Here is a 14,788-nt window from a genome sequence, read left to right on the forward strand (position 1 = left end):
TATCGGAAAGAATAAGAAGGATTGGGTCCAAGTATAACATCAGGACCTGCTTCAGATCTGGGAACACCGTAGCAGCCTCACGGAAACCAGGCCACCAAACGCGGACTGCGATTCCAAAAATTGCAATTACCGGATACCCTGCGAGTGCGGAAAATCATACATCGGTGAAACTAAGAGGCAATTGAAAGTTCGCATTGCTGAGCACAAGAAACACACACAGCGAGGAGAAACCAGCAAATCCGGAATGACTCTTAAACATAACATCAAGTGGGCCCAAGTTGAAATCATCCACAAGGAGGAACACTGGTTTAGGAGAAAATTCAAAGAAGCCGCCTATATGTTGTCCAACAACGCATTTAGCCAAGCTAGCGTAGAGATATGTAACATATGGAAACTTCTAATCAATCGTAAAATGACCAATTCCCGCCAAACGGTCATCTCCCGCTAAAACCAATGAAGCGGTGGGAGGGAAGAGGGGATAGGTGAAAGCACTCGAATGACCTATAGTCAGATCTCGGAGGAATAAGTCCAGTTATCATCCGAAGACAATTGCGAATACTAACAATCGAAACGTCGTGACTTAACTTTGTTTAGAATCTTTTAATTTCTAGTTTCATTTCTTGGTAATATATTTTAAATTTTTTAATTTTCAGCTTTTACGAACTTTTCAATTTTTTATTTTATTTTTTGGTTGTTGCTTGTATGTTATTTCTTTTGGTTGTTGCTTGCATGTTATTTCTTTGTAATTCAGTTTTTTGTTTAATAAAATTGTTATTTTTCGGTTCTTTTTAATTTCTATCAGGGATTTCAAATCAATGTATATTATATTAGACAATGGAAGTCCGAACTTCTGCACCACGAAACATTGTCAACCACCTTCAATCAAACTGTTTTGTTATATATAATACCAGTAACTGATGAAGCTACCGTTTAGCAAAATGCGTATTAAATAAAACTTAATTTGAAAATTCTATAATTATCATAGATGATGATTCCTTCGAGTTAGAAGTGGCACATCAATGTAACATTAGCCTAAAAGTAACATCAAGCTGCCTAAACTGTTGTAATGGTGTTTCATTCAGGGTGGAAGCAGCATGTAGCATCTAAACGATACATTAGAAAATAAATAAATTTTTATTTATACATTCAATATATAAAATCATTTCTAACATGAAAATCACAATTTGTCTTTATAAATCAGGACCCAGTTTGAAGGTTTATTATAACCCAGCAAAATAGGAGCATGTAAAAGTAGTGAATAGCATTCCTTATCAATGTGACTAGACAATTGTATCCAATCTGTCAACCACTTGATCATCTCCTCTTTTGATAAAGTTGTTGGATTCAACCCTAAAACAAATTACAAGTCAGTTATTGTCAAAGAAAATATTAATTATTTTTTCCACACACCTCTTATATAGCAAGATTTTCTCATAGCTTCTATTGGCAAATTATGAACTCCCCCTTCTCTCATTATTGCTTTATCCATTTCTTTCAATATGAATGCTTTTTCAGCTAACCGTGACCTTCTAAACCAGCCTGTATGCATGTCATGCATTTTGAGAAGATGCACCTGACAACATGAAAATATTGGTAAAAATTATAATAAAATACGAAGGGGTAATTTTGGAAATAGCGTGTTCAGAAAATCTTAAAAAATGTGGTCGAGTCAGATATAAAAATTAAACCCTAAAAACAGGACTATCACAACACAAGTATGTATTGATGAATACTAATCAAAGCAAGTAATTGGTATGTAAGACAATAAACTGCCTTGAGCATATTGACCAATGCAATGGCCCTGGTCACAATGAAGTTGTTAGATGACAATACAAAAGTAAAACAAAAAACTCAAGATTCAATTTGATAATTTTCTCGAAAATTACCTTGTTATAAACCTGATTTTACCATAACTCACCACATGGCGCCTACTAAGGTAAAAAAGGTGATAAGGTTCCGTTGTAAACAATTCTTTACACCTTATGATTTCCTCGACATGAGGTTGCGTTCCACTTCCTAACTTTGCGAGGACTCCATTCCAAAGATCATATGAATGATGAGGTTTCAGAAAGTCAAGCTGACTTTGGAGATGTCGAAATACAGGCCTGTTATGGGACAATCTGTCTCTGAGATTCAGTATGCTGAATTTCGATTTTTGCTCAAGCGTCCAAAAGTGAGAACACAACAGATGGCGAGGTAACATGTAAGCTAACGGTAAGATAACATAAGGTCCAAGAGGCAAAGAAGCTATCAAGAGAACTGGTGCAACTTTGCGCATGTCTTTTGGCATTTGGTGATAAAGTTCGATTTCCCTTCTCAACAGCATCGAGAAATTTCTACCAGGTGCATTCAACATTCTCATTATTCTAAAATAATCTTTGGTATCTTGAATAAATTCTTTGACTCCATCCATGAATGTTCTATAAATTTGCAAAGCTCCAGTGAGTCGTTTCTCAATTCCGGTATCATAGTTCTTCAAATAATCAATATATCTAGTCAAAAAGAAGAAGCGAAGTTTCTTGGCTTCATCCGTTTTATATATGGATTTTCTATGATGGCAACCACTGGAGTAAAATATCCTGAAATACAAAATGGAATATTAATTCTAATTACAGCAACTTTCAAATTATTATACCTAACTGTAGTCAATGAACATCCCCTCAATCTGGAAATATTGGGCAAAGAAGTCATCTGTATTGAGTTCTTAAGATCTACAATATTTCTTCCGGTTTTCAGAAATATACTGGTTCTAAATGAATGAAGAAACATCGTGAATTAGTATCTTGTGCACTATATTATATTTTGTAAATTGAGCATTTGAATATCAAAGAAATCCATTTTAATTTAGAGTTAGAATCACAAATTTGTTTGCTTTCCAGTCTCATAACCATAATTAATATCTAATTCCCCTTGCTGTGGTAACAATAAGTACCAATGATACAAACTTCTACCAATAAAAAAAAATTATAATCAAAATTTAGATATCCGAAATAGAATCAAAACCCTTATTAAATCCCTGTTCACAATAATTCAAATGACAAAAAGTAGTAATTCATTTGTATACTGAATGTGATTGGATGCAATTCTCTTCAGTCCATAACTGACTCGCTAATTTAAATTTTTTAGAAAATCTAAATCACAAAGTGAAAATTAGTGCTACAAGTCAAAAACTCAAAATTAGGACTAAAGCATGTAATCACGAACTGCGTTCGGTTATTCAACTCAATAAGCGCATACATAACAGTCGAAAACACTGCATAACATCGTTCTGCAATCTGCAAATCGTTCGTGGGAACGTATCATGAGTTCATGGTTCGGAGTTTCATCAACCCTTCGAAAAAAAAAATACGAATACGAATAAAGTACTACATCGAATGTAAAAATACTAAAAAGGCGATTCCACCATCAATTAATATATGATCCGTATTTGTTTAGGATTTATATTAGGTACGTCCTCAGAGTAATAAATCAGAAGAATACATTCTTATTGACAAAGCCTTGTGCGAAATATAAATAATGTATAAATGAAATCATAAAGTAAAATCACTAAAAGTAAGTTATAACATGAACTGAAAAGAGACATGTAAATAACAATAATCTAACACAAATATATGGTCAGTAAAATGAAATAAATCAATTTGAACTAAATTGAATCAAGTCAAAAAAATACCGTAGATATTATAATTAGTCATAATCAATTAAAATTATCATCATAGAATTCTGCTAAGCTGTAATAAGGTCCCACAGAAAGCAAATTTCTCAACTCTTTCTTGAGAGCGCTAAGGTCATTTATGGTTCTTATAGCTTGAGGAAGGTCATCGAACATTTTGGACCCGTTGTAAATAATGAAACCTTCAACTAAGGTCGAAGGAGGCAGCGATAATTTGAAAGTGAATCTTTGGCTGGTTCGATACATTGGCTCGTCCAAGTTGTTAAACAATTTCCTATTTTCAAAGAGAAGACAGATTGTTTTATTTATAAATAAGGAGACCACAGTTAGGATTATGGTGAAGGCAAAAAGAGGCCAACAAGAGTTGGTTTTTGTATCAGTAATACTGATTGAAGGCATGTGGTAGAACATACATCCCAAAAGCAAATACCATAATGAAGATGGGATTCAAAAAGATAATGATAAACCATTCTAGTCACTGCAGATCCGAGCTCCAATGCAGTTACTCGTATTGCATAACATTCAGAGGAGAGCTTGGAATTCAAACTATTTACATGTTTGTTGAATTTTAAATTATTGTCAATGAACAAGCCAAGGAATTTAGGAGTTGGTATGTTGTCAATTTGAATATTATTTAGATGTACTGCTAGAATCTGTCAACGATAGGACACTAATTTTGTTTTTGATAAATATAATATCAAAAGATTCGAGTCAAATCAGTCTTTCACTTTCGTGATGTCACTCTCAATAACTTATGGCTGTGGTATGGTCGTTAGGAGCATTATGCTTGTGATACGACCTCTGCTGGTCAAATAAATCTGCGCTGTCAAGTCAAATGTACATGTCAATTTAAAGTCGTTTCCGGAAGAGACGTACGTCACTCTTTTTAAGATTGTTTAAGCATGGTAAGGACCACGTTTATTGAAAGAATTTAATTTTGTTTTTATTGTTGATACAGAGTATCTTTTAAAGGAAAATTAAGTATTATTAACCAGCTTGTTTAGAATCAATGCGGTTTAATTTTTTTTTTTTAGTTAAAATGAACTTTTGTTTTAGCCTTTCAAGAGGTTTGTAGAAACGGGCCGCGTAGCCGTCGTCTCAGATGGCCCTAACAAGGGCAAACTTGTGAGCATTGTGGACGTTATTGACCAAACCAGAGTGAGTAAATTCCAATAATATTTTTATTTCTCGAAATAGTATTGCAATTTAACCATCAGAATGTGGTTACTTACCCACATTATTGGAGAGGGTTCTCAAAGGGTTTTTACTTTTCATTATTATAGACTTGTTTTGTATTAATTGTCTTTTGTGTAAACATTTCAATACAACAAAGATTGCAAAATATCAATATCTTCAACAACATCTTACCAGAGAGATAGAACTGAAAACAATATTTTTGAATTGTGGTGTGGAATTCAAGATACTAGTTTCAAAAATCAAGAAACTGATTTTAGTAAATATATAGTTTACTTCAAAACTAATGCCGTACATCCTGAGCTTCAGAAGTAAAAATGAATGAAACAATCAATTTTTTTATAATTAAATTTAAATTCTAACCTCTACTAAATGGCGACCATAATTCATACAATTGACTCGCTCTGTTAATCAATGCCACTAATAAATAACACGATATTGGTTTTTGTTGGTTAAAATCTGATTCAACCTAAAAACCAAGCTGTTATTTGTTATTACATCTGATATGGTGTGATTGATATGGTAGGTTGAGTGAGTGGGTCTATATCCAGGAGAGATCCATACGTTGAAAGAAAATAAATATTTTCTAAATATTCATCTCTCTCAACTACCTTCAAAGTAGGTTCTGGTAAATGCCTACTTCCCTGGCTGATACCACGCTGGATAATAAATTTTATCTGACAGACATTTATGCTAGATACGTCACAGATGTTTCTCGTTCATCCAGCCTGCCTGTTGTCGGAAAGTGAAAGCGTGCCCTGTTTGATATGAATAGACACGATTTTCAGAGTAAGAAACCAGTTATTTTCATATCCTGAATCTGACAACTTGTTTTGTGAAATGTGTGTCGAGAAGTGTATTGAGGTTCTAGTGATGGGGAAAGATGCTTGTTTTTGGTTTCATTTTCCTGATTATTAATTTATGGTTCTCAACCATAAACCAACCATAACTATCTTCAATCTTTTATGCAAAATAATAGCTCCGTATAGTACTAGTTCTGCCATTATTATGTCTTATTGGAGCTGAACGGGAATATGGGTTACTCTTCTATAAAACATTCTACAACTGAGATGTATATCTACCTAAAACATGATGAGCCTATTCTTGATAGGAATTGCCGACTGATACATAAATGAAGCTAATTAGTACACTGACAAAAACCTTCGCATAACATCTCTTGAAATTTTATGGGCGACATGATAATTCTGATTTTTTTAAGGTTTTGGTTGATGGACCAGAAAGCAATGTACCAAGAGGTCAAATCAGGCTCAACCAGCTGCATTTAACAAAGTTTCGCATCAAATTCCCTTACACTGCATCGACAAGGGTTGTCCGTAAAGCATGGAACGATTCTAAAATAAACGAAAAGTGGGACGAGTCTGTTTGGGCGAAAAAGGTTGCCGCTAAAGAAAAGGTACGTACAAGTTTTCATTTTCTAAATTGAAACTTCTAATACATTGTTGTAATTCTTTAAAATTATTTTAGAAGACTGCAAACTGGAAAATTGCAAACTGAATTCAATAAAAGGGAACAATTCAAATATATTGATCTTTGAGCAATAATCCCAAATTTTTAAATCTATTGATTTCTAAACATTCTAATAGGTTATTGAGCTTAGAACCTTTCTCTTCCAAATGCAATATGTCATATTTGGATAAGTTAGTAAAATGGGGTATTAAAAAAGAAGAAAAAATGAGAGAAAATAAATCAACAATAAGTAAAAAATTGAAAAATATAAAAAGCTCATTTGAAAAATGAATGATAAAAATGAAAGAAATTAAAAATAAATTCAACAAAATAAATGTAATGAAAGAAATGCAAAAACTAAAAACATAAATTTCGAATCAGAATAATTTTGTATTTATTGTTAATTTGTTTTCTCAGTTTTGATTTTTTACTTTTTACTATCTCATCTTAATATCTCAAGCCTATTATTTTTTAGTACTTTTAATATTCAATTCGTTTTTCATGATATCAAATATTTCAACAAATTTTTCAACTTTGTCAAACAAACATAAAAATAGTTTTCTTTTTGTTGGGTAAATAAAACTTTGTTTAATATAAATTTCATATGTATATAATTTTTTTTAAATTTACCCCCATTGATATAATATTGGGATCCCTTTTTCTGAGAGACTGATATTTCAATGATGATACTCTTGTGATAGGAATTGCCGACTGATACATATCTGAAGCTAACACAAACCTGATAAGATTTTTCTAAATCATTCTAAATGACATTACTCAATGAAAATATTCTGAATTGAAGGATTCTTTTTCAGCGTTTGGTTCTCACTGACTTTGATCGCTTCAAGTTGCGCAGGGCACGTTCTCGAAGAAATCACATTCGTACCGCTACTTTCCTTGTGCTGAGGAAAACTGCATCAAGGAACGGTACTTTATATGGTAAGAAGAAAATGGCTAAGGGAGGTGATAAACCAAAACCCTCAAAGAAAAGCAAGCCAGAGAAAGCACCCAAGAAAAAATAAAAGTTGTAAGATAACTAAATTAAAGTTTTTTTAAAAGTATGGTCAGTCTTATTTTTTTTTAAGCTGGAGCAAATTATATTTGTTCGAGGAAGTGGATGGGTTTCTAAGAACTCTACAAAATACTTTTTCATTAACAAAATGTTTTGGTAATAGATCTTCACACTTTCTGATGAAAAAGAAAAAGGAATTTAATTCGTTAGTTCTAAACACCCAAATTTTTCCATTTCAAAGGAAAATCGAAGTTAAAAAAATGACTCTTTGTCAATGCCATTGAGATTTCCTCCCCTTTCAAACCATTTTTCAAGACGTATATGTATAGTATAAAAAAATCAGAAATGCTTTATTGTCATAAAAGTTTAGATTTTGTTGACAAAGCAGGCTTGAGAACTAAAATGATCTGAAACATTAACATAAAGGTCAAGAATTCAAATCAAGATATTAATTAGACTCAATCACACTTCGAAAAGTCTATGGTAAAAGTCTGATACAAAATTTTATATGTTGACAAAGCAAGCTTAAAAACTAAAGCAATCTGAAACATTAAAATAAAGGTTGAGAATTTAAACAAGATATTAATATGGCTCAAGCACACTTCAAAAAGTCTATGGGTCTGTGATAAAAAATTTTATAAGTTGCAAAGTCATCCGAAAGAAATTCCTCAATACTATAATAATCTTTATAATGAGCAGAAGTTTTTTTTTAATCTTCTTAGAAACTGTTTGTAGCATGTTAACTTTCTGAATGAAAGGGGGAGATGATTGAAATATTTTTTGCTATTATAAAGAATTGAGTTTTTAATTTGTGCTTTCGACGGGATAGGAAGAGGAATATAGAATGTGAGGCAAGTGGTATAACTTTGAGTTGAGTTTGAGATGTTATCTTTGTGCATTAGGCAGCCTGTTTCTAAATGTTAAAATGTGATGAGTTGAAAAAAGGGGTTTGCAGGAATCTTAGACTATAGCTCTGGTAATGAATCTCACTGCTATTTTTTTAATCGTGAAAACTTGACTCATTGAGCTTTGACAGCTGCTCCCCCAAAAACAATCTCCGTACTGCAAGTATGCTTTTGTAGCAGAGTGATAGTCCAAAGAGTTAGAGATAGACCTTATCGCATAACATAATCTCGATGAATATTTGAATTAGTGCTATTCAAGTCTTTGTTTCTTAATATGAAATGCTTCTTAATTTTGGTTATGACTATCAAAAACAAGTTGGCAGTGGGCGATGAAAATTGAATTATGCAATATGGGTAAGTTTTACGGTGTTACCAAGTTGATATCAATAAATTGATGGATGTAGATGTTAGTACGTAGTAGGCGTTAATGAGAAATGAAACTTCATATTTGTTTATATTGCTTGTATTTTCTCTGTGTTTGTGTTTCTTAAGTTGAGTTTGGTACTTTCGATATATAAAACTACTGATTCTAGAGCCGACCGTCATAAAAAGTGTCGAATTCATTCTGATGGACTTTACAAGTAAGTTCGGAGTGCAATACTATCAAATAATGTTGCAGGATGCTCCTTTTTGAGAACAGTGTTTTGCATTCTTTCGGTCAGATCACTCATGCCTTCATTATCGTCTTTTCTGCTGCTGGTGTTTTTGTCCTGGTTCTGATGTTAATGTATTTCTTGGTAATTTTTCCTCTTAGGCAATTTTAGTTGAAACACATGAGTTCTGTGATGCTTGATGGTACTTCATTTTCAATTTGAAGTAGTATGTAGCTTGTCTAGCTGTACTTACTTGTTTCAATAACTTGATGGATGTAACAGTTACTATGTGGTGGGAGATCGTGAGAAATGAAACTTTTATTTCTCATTTTTCAAGATATCAAATTTTAGTACCGTCACGACCTTCGTTTTTACTCGATTCTGAAAAACAAACTAAAAAAAAATATAAAGTGAGGTACTTACTATTATATACGGTTAACCCAATATCAATGTAAAGGTATTGTCACTTAAATAATGAAAAAGTGACTAATATCCGAGGATCCTAATAAGTAAATAGAAATACAGTGTCATCCCCAAAGTATGCACCATATGGGAAATTCTTGATAAAAGTTTGTGCATTCTCTAAAACAAACTAAATATGCACCAACAAAATACAGGACAACACACGTAATATACGGGGAGCCTTCAAATATTTGATTTTGTGACAAGAGTAAAGTACACTTATTCTGAAAAATCTCAGGAAATGTTATTTAAAAAAGTTGTTCAGCATTGAAGAACACCTCGAGATTTAAAGTGACCATCTTGGTGAAGTTTTATTTTTTGTACCCATTTTTTTTAATTGGGACTACGAAAAGAAATTTGCTGAAACGATAAATAGACAGCATCCTGTATACGACGTTTTATTTGAAAAGCCTGCAATATTAAAAATTACACAACTATGGTGTTAACCACGGTCAGTTTTTTTGAAGAGTAAAATAATTTTCGAAGTTTTTGGTGCAAAGTTATTTTATTTTTTGTGTTAACACCGAAAATTACTCAAAATTATACATTATTGTAACAAGAACTTAATATTCAATAATATCAAATTACAAAACATCAAAATAAAATAATTATTTTGGAACAAATTCATTGATTTTCTGGAGATTATTTTGGAGAATTATTTTGGACAAGAAAATCTCCAGAAAATCAACGAGTTTGTTCCGAAATACCTATTTTATTTTGATGTTTTGTGATTTAATATTATAGAATATTGAGTTCTTGTTTCAATACTGTACAATTTTGAGTAATTTTCATTGTTAACAAAAAATAACTTTGTGTAATTTGTAATATTGGCTTTTGAAATGAACCGTCGTATACAGGATGCTGTCTATTTATCATTTTAGCAAACATTTTTTTTCGTAGTCCCCATATTCAAAAATGGGTAAAAAAATAAAACCTCACTTAGATGGCCATGACTCCAAATCTAGATGTATTTTTCAATGGTGAACAACTTTTTTAAATAACATTTCCCGAGATTTTTCAAAATAAGAGTACTTTGCTCTTATCACAAAATCAAATATTTGAAGGCTCCTCGTATATTACGTGTGTTGTCTTGTATTTTGTTGGTGCATGTTTAGTTTTAGGGGATGCACAAACTTTTATCAAGAATAACTTTTTGTCGAAAAACCCTTAATAAAAAAGTTTCCCATGTGGTGCATACTTTGGGGATGACACTGTATATAACTTTTAGCCTCTTTAACAAATATTGATTTGAATGAAAAAGAATCATTTGAGAAAAAATTTTCAATTTATTTGTTTGAAACTATCAAATAGGAAAGTTATCATTTTGAAAATGAATCAAAGGAAAGATAATTGGGCAATACGATACGATAGGATTTTTGCCACGAAAAAAGAACATTATCTCAAATCTTTTGATTCTACTCTAATATTACGAAAGTTTTTTTCAGAAATTTCAATATTCCAATAAAAGCTGCAATACATAAAGATATTCTGATGAAAATTCTTGATATGTTTTAAAAAAATAGATTATTACATTAGAGGTGAGTTCACCTAGTAAAATGTATTGAGAGATAGATGCCGTTATTTTCAGAAAAAATTATATCTTATTGATATTGACAAACGGTTTCCTATAAAAACTATCATTAAATTTCTAGAAACATATTCCTCACATGAATCTATGAATATCGAACGGAAGTTTTCATTAAATATTCTATATTTATCTAGCTTAGTTTCAATATGTAGATGTCGCATCTGGGCGATAAACACAATTTCAGCAAAGGTGTCAGTTTCTCTTCTCATTAGATTGCGCAACATTCACTTGCCTCTTTGAAATAAAGCAAAAACTGCAGTTTTTGAACTTCTATATACAAGGAATTTATAAAAAAAAATTGGTTACTTCACCAATGTTCTTTAGTTTTGAAGAGATGAAAAGTACAATAATGATTTGACAACTCGTATAATTCAATCAATAATGAATAATCCTGCCACAGAATTGCTTACACTTTCCTCGTGTATACTCTCAAACTGATTTGGAAAAATTGAAAACTTAGTTGATGTGACGAGCGTCAAGAATAGTGTTTTTACCGTTTTGATGTGTGAAGTGTTTCCAAAAAGTTTAAAAGAAAATTCCGAAGTGTTGTTGCCATGGGTTTATCTTTCACTCTGCCTGCACTTATTACAAAGACATTTTGTAATAATTTAGAAATGTTACTTTTGGGAAAAACTGATCTATGTTCGGAATATAAAAGAAACTCAATTTTTTTTTCAAGTTATCTGTGTTAAAATTAATTAAATAATGATTGAATTAATTTTGAATATGCTGAAATAAATAAATAGTGGCTGTTCTACAGCAAGCAACCAACAAAAAATGTATCTGATTAGAAATGAAAAAATAAAAACCAATTCAAATAATTTGTATATTTACGTTCCAAACAAATTGAAAATATATAAATAAGCAATCAGTTCAATAAAAATGGGACATCCATCTTTGTTAAAACAAACGAAACAATTGTTCAACAGTCAGTTTCACTTAAGAAAAAGTACAATTGAATTCAATATTTTTTAAGTACCACCAGAAACTGAGTAGAGTTATCGTAAAAAATAACACCTACGACAGGCATTCATTGGGTCTACCAACATATCATTAAAAAATTGTCTAAGTAAAACTACGCATCATTGACCTGGACTTTCCGAATATTTGGAAATCCATTTATGTTTTAGTACTTCGCTCAATTCTAGGCGCATATTGGGATTCACAACCAATAACTTTATGATGAGATCTTTGGCTTCATCTGAAACGTAGGGAGGAAATGTAAACTGTGCTTTACTTATTCTTCTATAAGTATCGTCATAACTTGCTGACTCAAATGGCGGCCTTCCCGTTAGAAATTCATAACAAAGCACTCCAAGACTCCATAAATCGACTTTCTCGTTGTGGGTTTTTCCAGTTACCATCTCAGGGGGTAAGTAGTCGAGTGTTCCACATAAAGTCGTTCTTCTTGAAGAAGGTGCATGAACGGACCATCCAAAATCTGCTATTTTGATTTCTCCTTTTGAACCCAATAGCAGGTTTTCTGGTTTGATATCCCGATGAATAACCTTTTTGGTATGGCAGTATCGTAGAGCATCTGCTATTTGAGCAATGTACTTTGCACAAATTTCCTCGGGAAACCTTTTATTGGGACTTGCAATAAGTTTGGAATATAAGGCTCCTGAAATAAAAAAATATTATTTGTTTCAAGGCCGACATTAGTAGAACAAATGCAAAAACCTGCAAATTTTTTAGTAAGCCCTCAAAATTTTTTAGAATAATTCAGGCTGATGATGCTATATTTTGGACTAGCACACAACTCTGGTAAACTCTTTACCAATACAAAAACAGCTTCATGTAGAAACCGCTTTGTTGATCTTGGCAAAATGACATTATCTTGCATATATATTTTTTCTACAATTGTACATATGAATACAAATGTTTATCTAACAGCGAGGAAAAATATCCACTATCATAATACTTGGTATAAAGACAGGATCAATCAATCCTCCTCAAGATTGTCAATAGGACAAGAACATCCACATTAAATGGGAACAAAATTCTATAACAAAATATGTGAGCTGGAAGAGTTGAAAGGATATGAACAAAAAACTTTTTGAAGATAATTTAAAGGAAACATTGATTCAAAGAAAGCTACTACTCAATACAAGAGTTTCTTGATGAAAAATTTACAGCATCAAACACATCAGAATTTTATTTTATTATATATTTTTTGTTTGAAGTATATGTTCTAATGTAGAATGGTTTTTAACTTGTATCCAATGTCAGATGTTTTTAACATGTATCTAATGTCGAAATAATTATATATATATTGATTTAAAATTTATGATTCTTCCAAAAACTACTTTCTTTATTCAAACCACAGGGGGAATTTTAGGTCCACTCTTATTTTCATTATATATTAACCATCTACCCGAAACAATCAATGATGATTCAATATTCATATATGACAAATCTAGTGATAAGACAATGGATTTACATATTTTGTTGGAATTGAGGTTTTAGTGGCATCAGTTGGCTAATGTCTTGGGAGTATCAACACACTAATCTTCTCAGGGGAAAACAATTAGGTTCCATTGGAAAATATATTGCAGAGCTGAAGAATGTGTGCTGATGATGTTTCCCTCCAGTCTTTCCGAATTTTAAGTGCCCTTTGGCTGACGGCTGGAGCTACTTAGCGGCTGAAAATACTTAGTAAATGGCAAAATGGTCTATTATAAAATACCTTGTAACAGATAGTAATAGTGAATTCAAAGAATATTTCTCATTTTGTATGGCTTGATATTTTATTCTGCCGTTGACAAAGTATTCACCGTCACAATAAAAAGGTATCAACAGGTCAACCCGATAAAAGAATTGATTCAGAAACTGAGTTGATACTTTAGTTTTTATTATTTGGCCGTTTTAAATATATTTCAGATGTTTTTTTATTCCGGTTTTCGATCTTCGATGTAATATTTTTTCGTCTAACTGACCTAACCTATGTCATGTGTAAATGATCGATAAGAATCAATAAACATTTCCATCTATCTATATTCACGAACAGGTAGAACTGGAACTGTTTAGTTGAGTATAACAAAATAATTTTACTTAACGCAAGAAATGGAAAAAATAATTTTCCCCACCTTTCGCCCTCTTACTTGGTGAGAACAATTCTAGTGTGTGGAAAAATTATTTTTGTTAAATGCATTACATTTCAATTTTCAGTACTTACCACTAGGAGCATATTCTAATATGAGGTACACCCTTGTTTCGTCGTGAAAATAACCATACATTCTTAAAATATTTGGATGGCGTAAGTGACTTTGAATTTCAATTTCTCTTCGAACTTGATGTTCATTGTTAAATTCCTTAATAGCAGTTTTGAATAAAACCTTCAATGCTACTAGAAATTTCGACTTTTTTTCTCGTGCTAGGTATACGTTACCAAATTTTCCTTTTCCTAGAGGTTTGCCAATATCGAAGTCAGCCAAAGTCCATTTGTGTTTCTGTGACTGATCTTTATTCGATGGAACTTCGTTTTTCGAGGAAGAAGCGACGGTTTTCGAATCAACGACTTGAGCTAATTTTGATGACACCTTCACAGTACTTTCGATTCCCTCTTTTTTAACAAGTCTATCATTAACGTCCGTAAGTACAGATTTAGGTTTATTGGCGTCTTTAATATTTTTTATCATGTTTTGAAGAAACAAACCTCTGTTTTCATTTTCTTTGTTTTGTGAGGTACTATTCAGAGATGAATATTTATTTGCCATACTAATATTCAATTCCAAATACTATTCGAAAGTAACTTTTAAAAAGTATTTCATAGAATACGTTTAAATTACACGAATATAATCTGATTGATAACGGTTTTTACTGTCAGAGTGTCAGCAGTCAGCGACTCACATCCACAAAACCACATAACACAAAAACATCTGGGCCACATATTTCAAC

General features: G+C 31.9%; 3 protein-coding genes across 5 annotated transcripts; 1 reads left to right on the forward strand and 2 right to left on the reverse strand.

Moving 5' to 3' along the window:
• Positions 1-1,115: 1,115 nt before the first annotated feature.
• On the reverse strand, positions 1,116-3,351 carry LOC111503415 (LETM1 domain-containing protein 1). Of its 3 annotated transcripts, none has more exons than XM_074182683.1 (5): positions 3,238-3,351; positions 2,636-2,749; positions 1,919-2,579; positions 1,411-1,573; positions 1,116-1,350 (listed from the first exon to the last, which is right to left on the reverse strand). In XM_074182683.1, the coding sequence occupies exons 2-5, from the start codon at positions 2,689-2,691 to the stop codon at positions 1,178-1,180; spliced, it is 1,053 nt and encodes a 350-aa protein (XP_074038784.1). In that variant the 5' UTR covers positions 2,692-2,749; positions 3,238-3,351; the 3' UTR covers positions 1,116-1,177. The 3 variants fall into 3 exon arrangements, with proteins under 3 accessions (XP_074038784.1, XP_023013478.1, XP_023013477.1); XM_023157710.2 differs by lacking the exon at positions 3,238-3,351 and adding an exon at positions 3,065-3,197; XM_023157709.2 differs by lacking the exon at positions 3,238-3,351 and having other exon boundaries at positions 2,636-3,197.
• A 1,092-nt stretch (positions 3,352-4,443) lies between these two features.
• RpL14 (Ribosomal protein L14) lies at positions 4,444-7,392 on the forward strand. Its single transcript, XM_074182109.1, has 4 exons — positions 4,444-4,575; positions 4,727-4,828; positions 6,084-6,278; positions 7,147-7,392. Exons 1-4 carry the CDS (start codon positions 4,573-4,575, stop codon positions 7,351-7,353), a joined length of 507 nt encoding a protein of 168 aa, XP_074038210.1. The 5' UTR covers positions 4,444-4,572; the 3' UTR covers positions 7,354-7,392.
• Positions 7,393-11,703: 4,311 nt separating this feature from the next.
• Positions 11,704-14,759, reverse strand: aurA (aurora kinase A). Its single transcript, XM_023157713.2, has 2 exons — positions 14,067-14,759; positions 11,704-12,512 (listed from the first exon to the last, which is right to left on the reverse strand). The coding sequence occupies exons 1-2, from the start codon at positions 14,605-14,607 to the stop codon at positions 11,974-11,976; spliced, it is 1,080 nt and encodes a 359-aa protein (XP_023013481.2). The 5' UTR covers positions 14,608-14,759; the 3' UTR covers positions 11,704-11,973.
• Positions 14,760-14,788: the final 29 nt, after the last annotated feature.

The sequence above is a fragment of the Leptinotarsa decemlineata genome, unplaced genomic scaffold, assembly GCF_025532065.1.
Source record: "Leptinotarsa decemlineata unplaced genomic scaffold, Ldec_3_MD MMD2_tig00026328_RagTag_RagTag, whole genome shotgun sequence".
Taxonomy (NCBI): domain Eukaryota; kingdom Metazoa; phylum Arthropoda; class Insecta; order Coleoptera; family Chrysomelidae; genus Leptinotarsa; species Leptinotarsa decemlineata.

Bases quoted from the DNA above. Each gene is read 5' to 3' on its own strand.
- LOC111503415 (XM_023157709.2), bottom strand. From the start codon at position 2,769: ATGTTTCTTCATTCATTTAGAACCAGTATATTTCTGAAAACCGGAAGA. The intron at 2,580-2,635 runs GTATAATAATTT...TTTGTATTTCAG, and splicing joins TGTTCATTGACTACAGTTAG to GATATTTTACTCCAGTGGTT. The intron at 1,574-1,918 runs GTGAGTTATGGT...TCATGTTGTCAG, and splicing joins ACCTTAGTAGGCGCCATGTG to GTGCATCTTCTCAAAATGCA.
- RpL14 (XM_074182109.1), top strand. The intron at 4,829-6,083 runs GTGAGTAAATTC...GATTTTTTTAAG, and splicing joins ACGTTATTGACCAAACCAGA to GTTTTGGTTGATGGACCAGA. The intron at 6,279-7,146 runs GTACGTACAAGT...ATTCTTTTTCAG, and splicing joins AGGTTGCCGCTAAAGAAAAG to CGTTTGGTTCTCACTGACTT.
- aurA (XM_023157713.2), bottom strand. From the start codon at position 14,607: ATGGCAAATAAATATTCATCTCTGAATAGTACCTCACAAAACAAAGAA. The intron at 12,513-14,066 runs GTAAGTACTGAA...TTTTTATTTCAG, and splicing joins ATTAGAATATGCTCCTAGTG to GAGCCTTATATTCCAAACTT.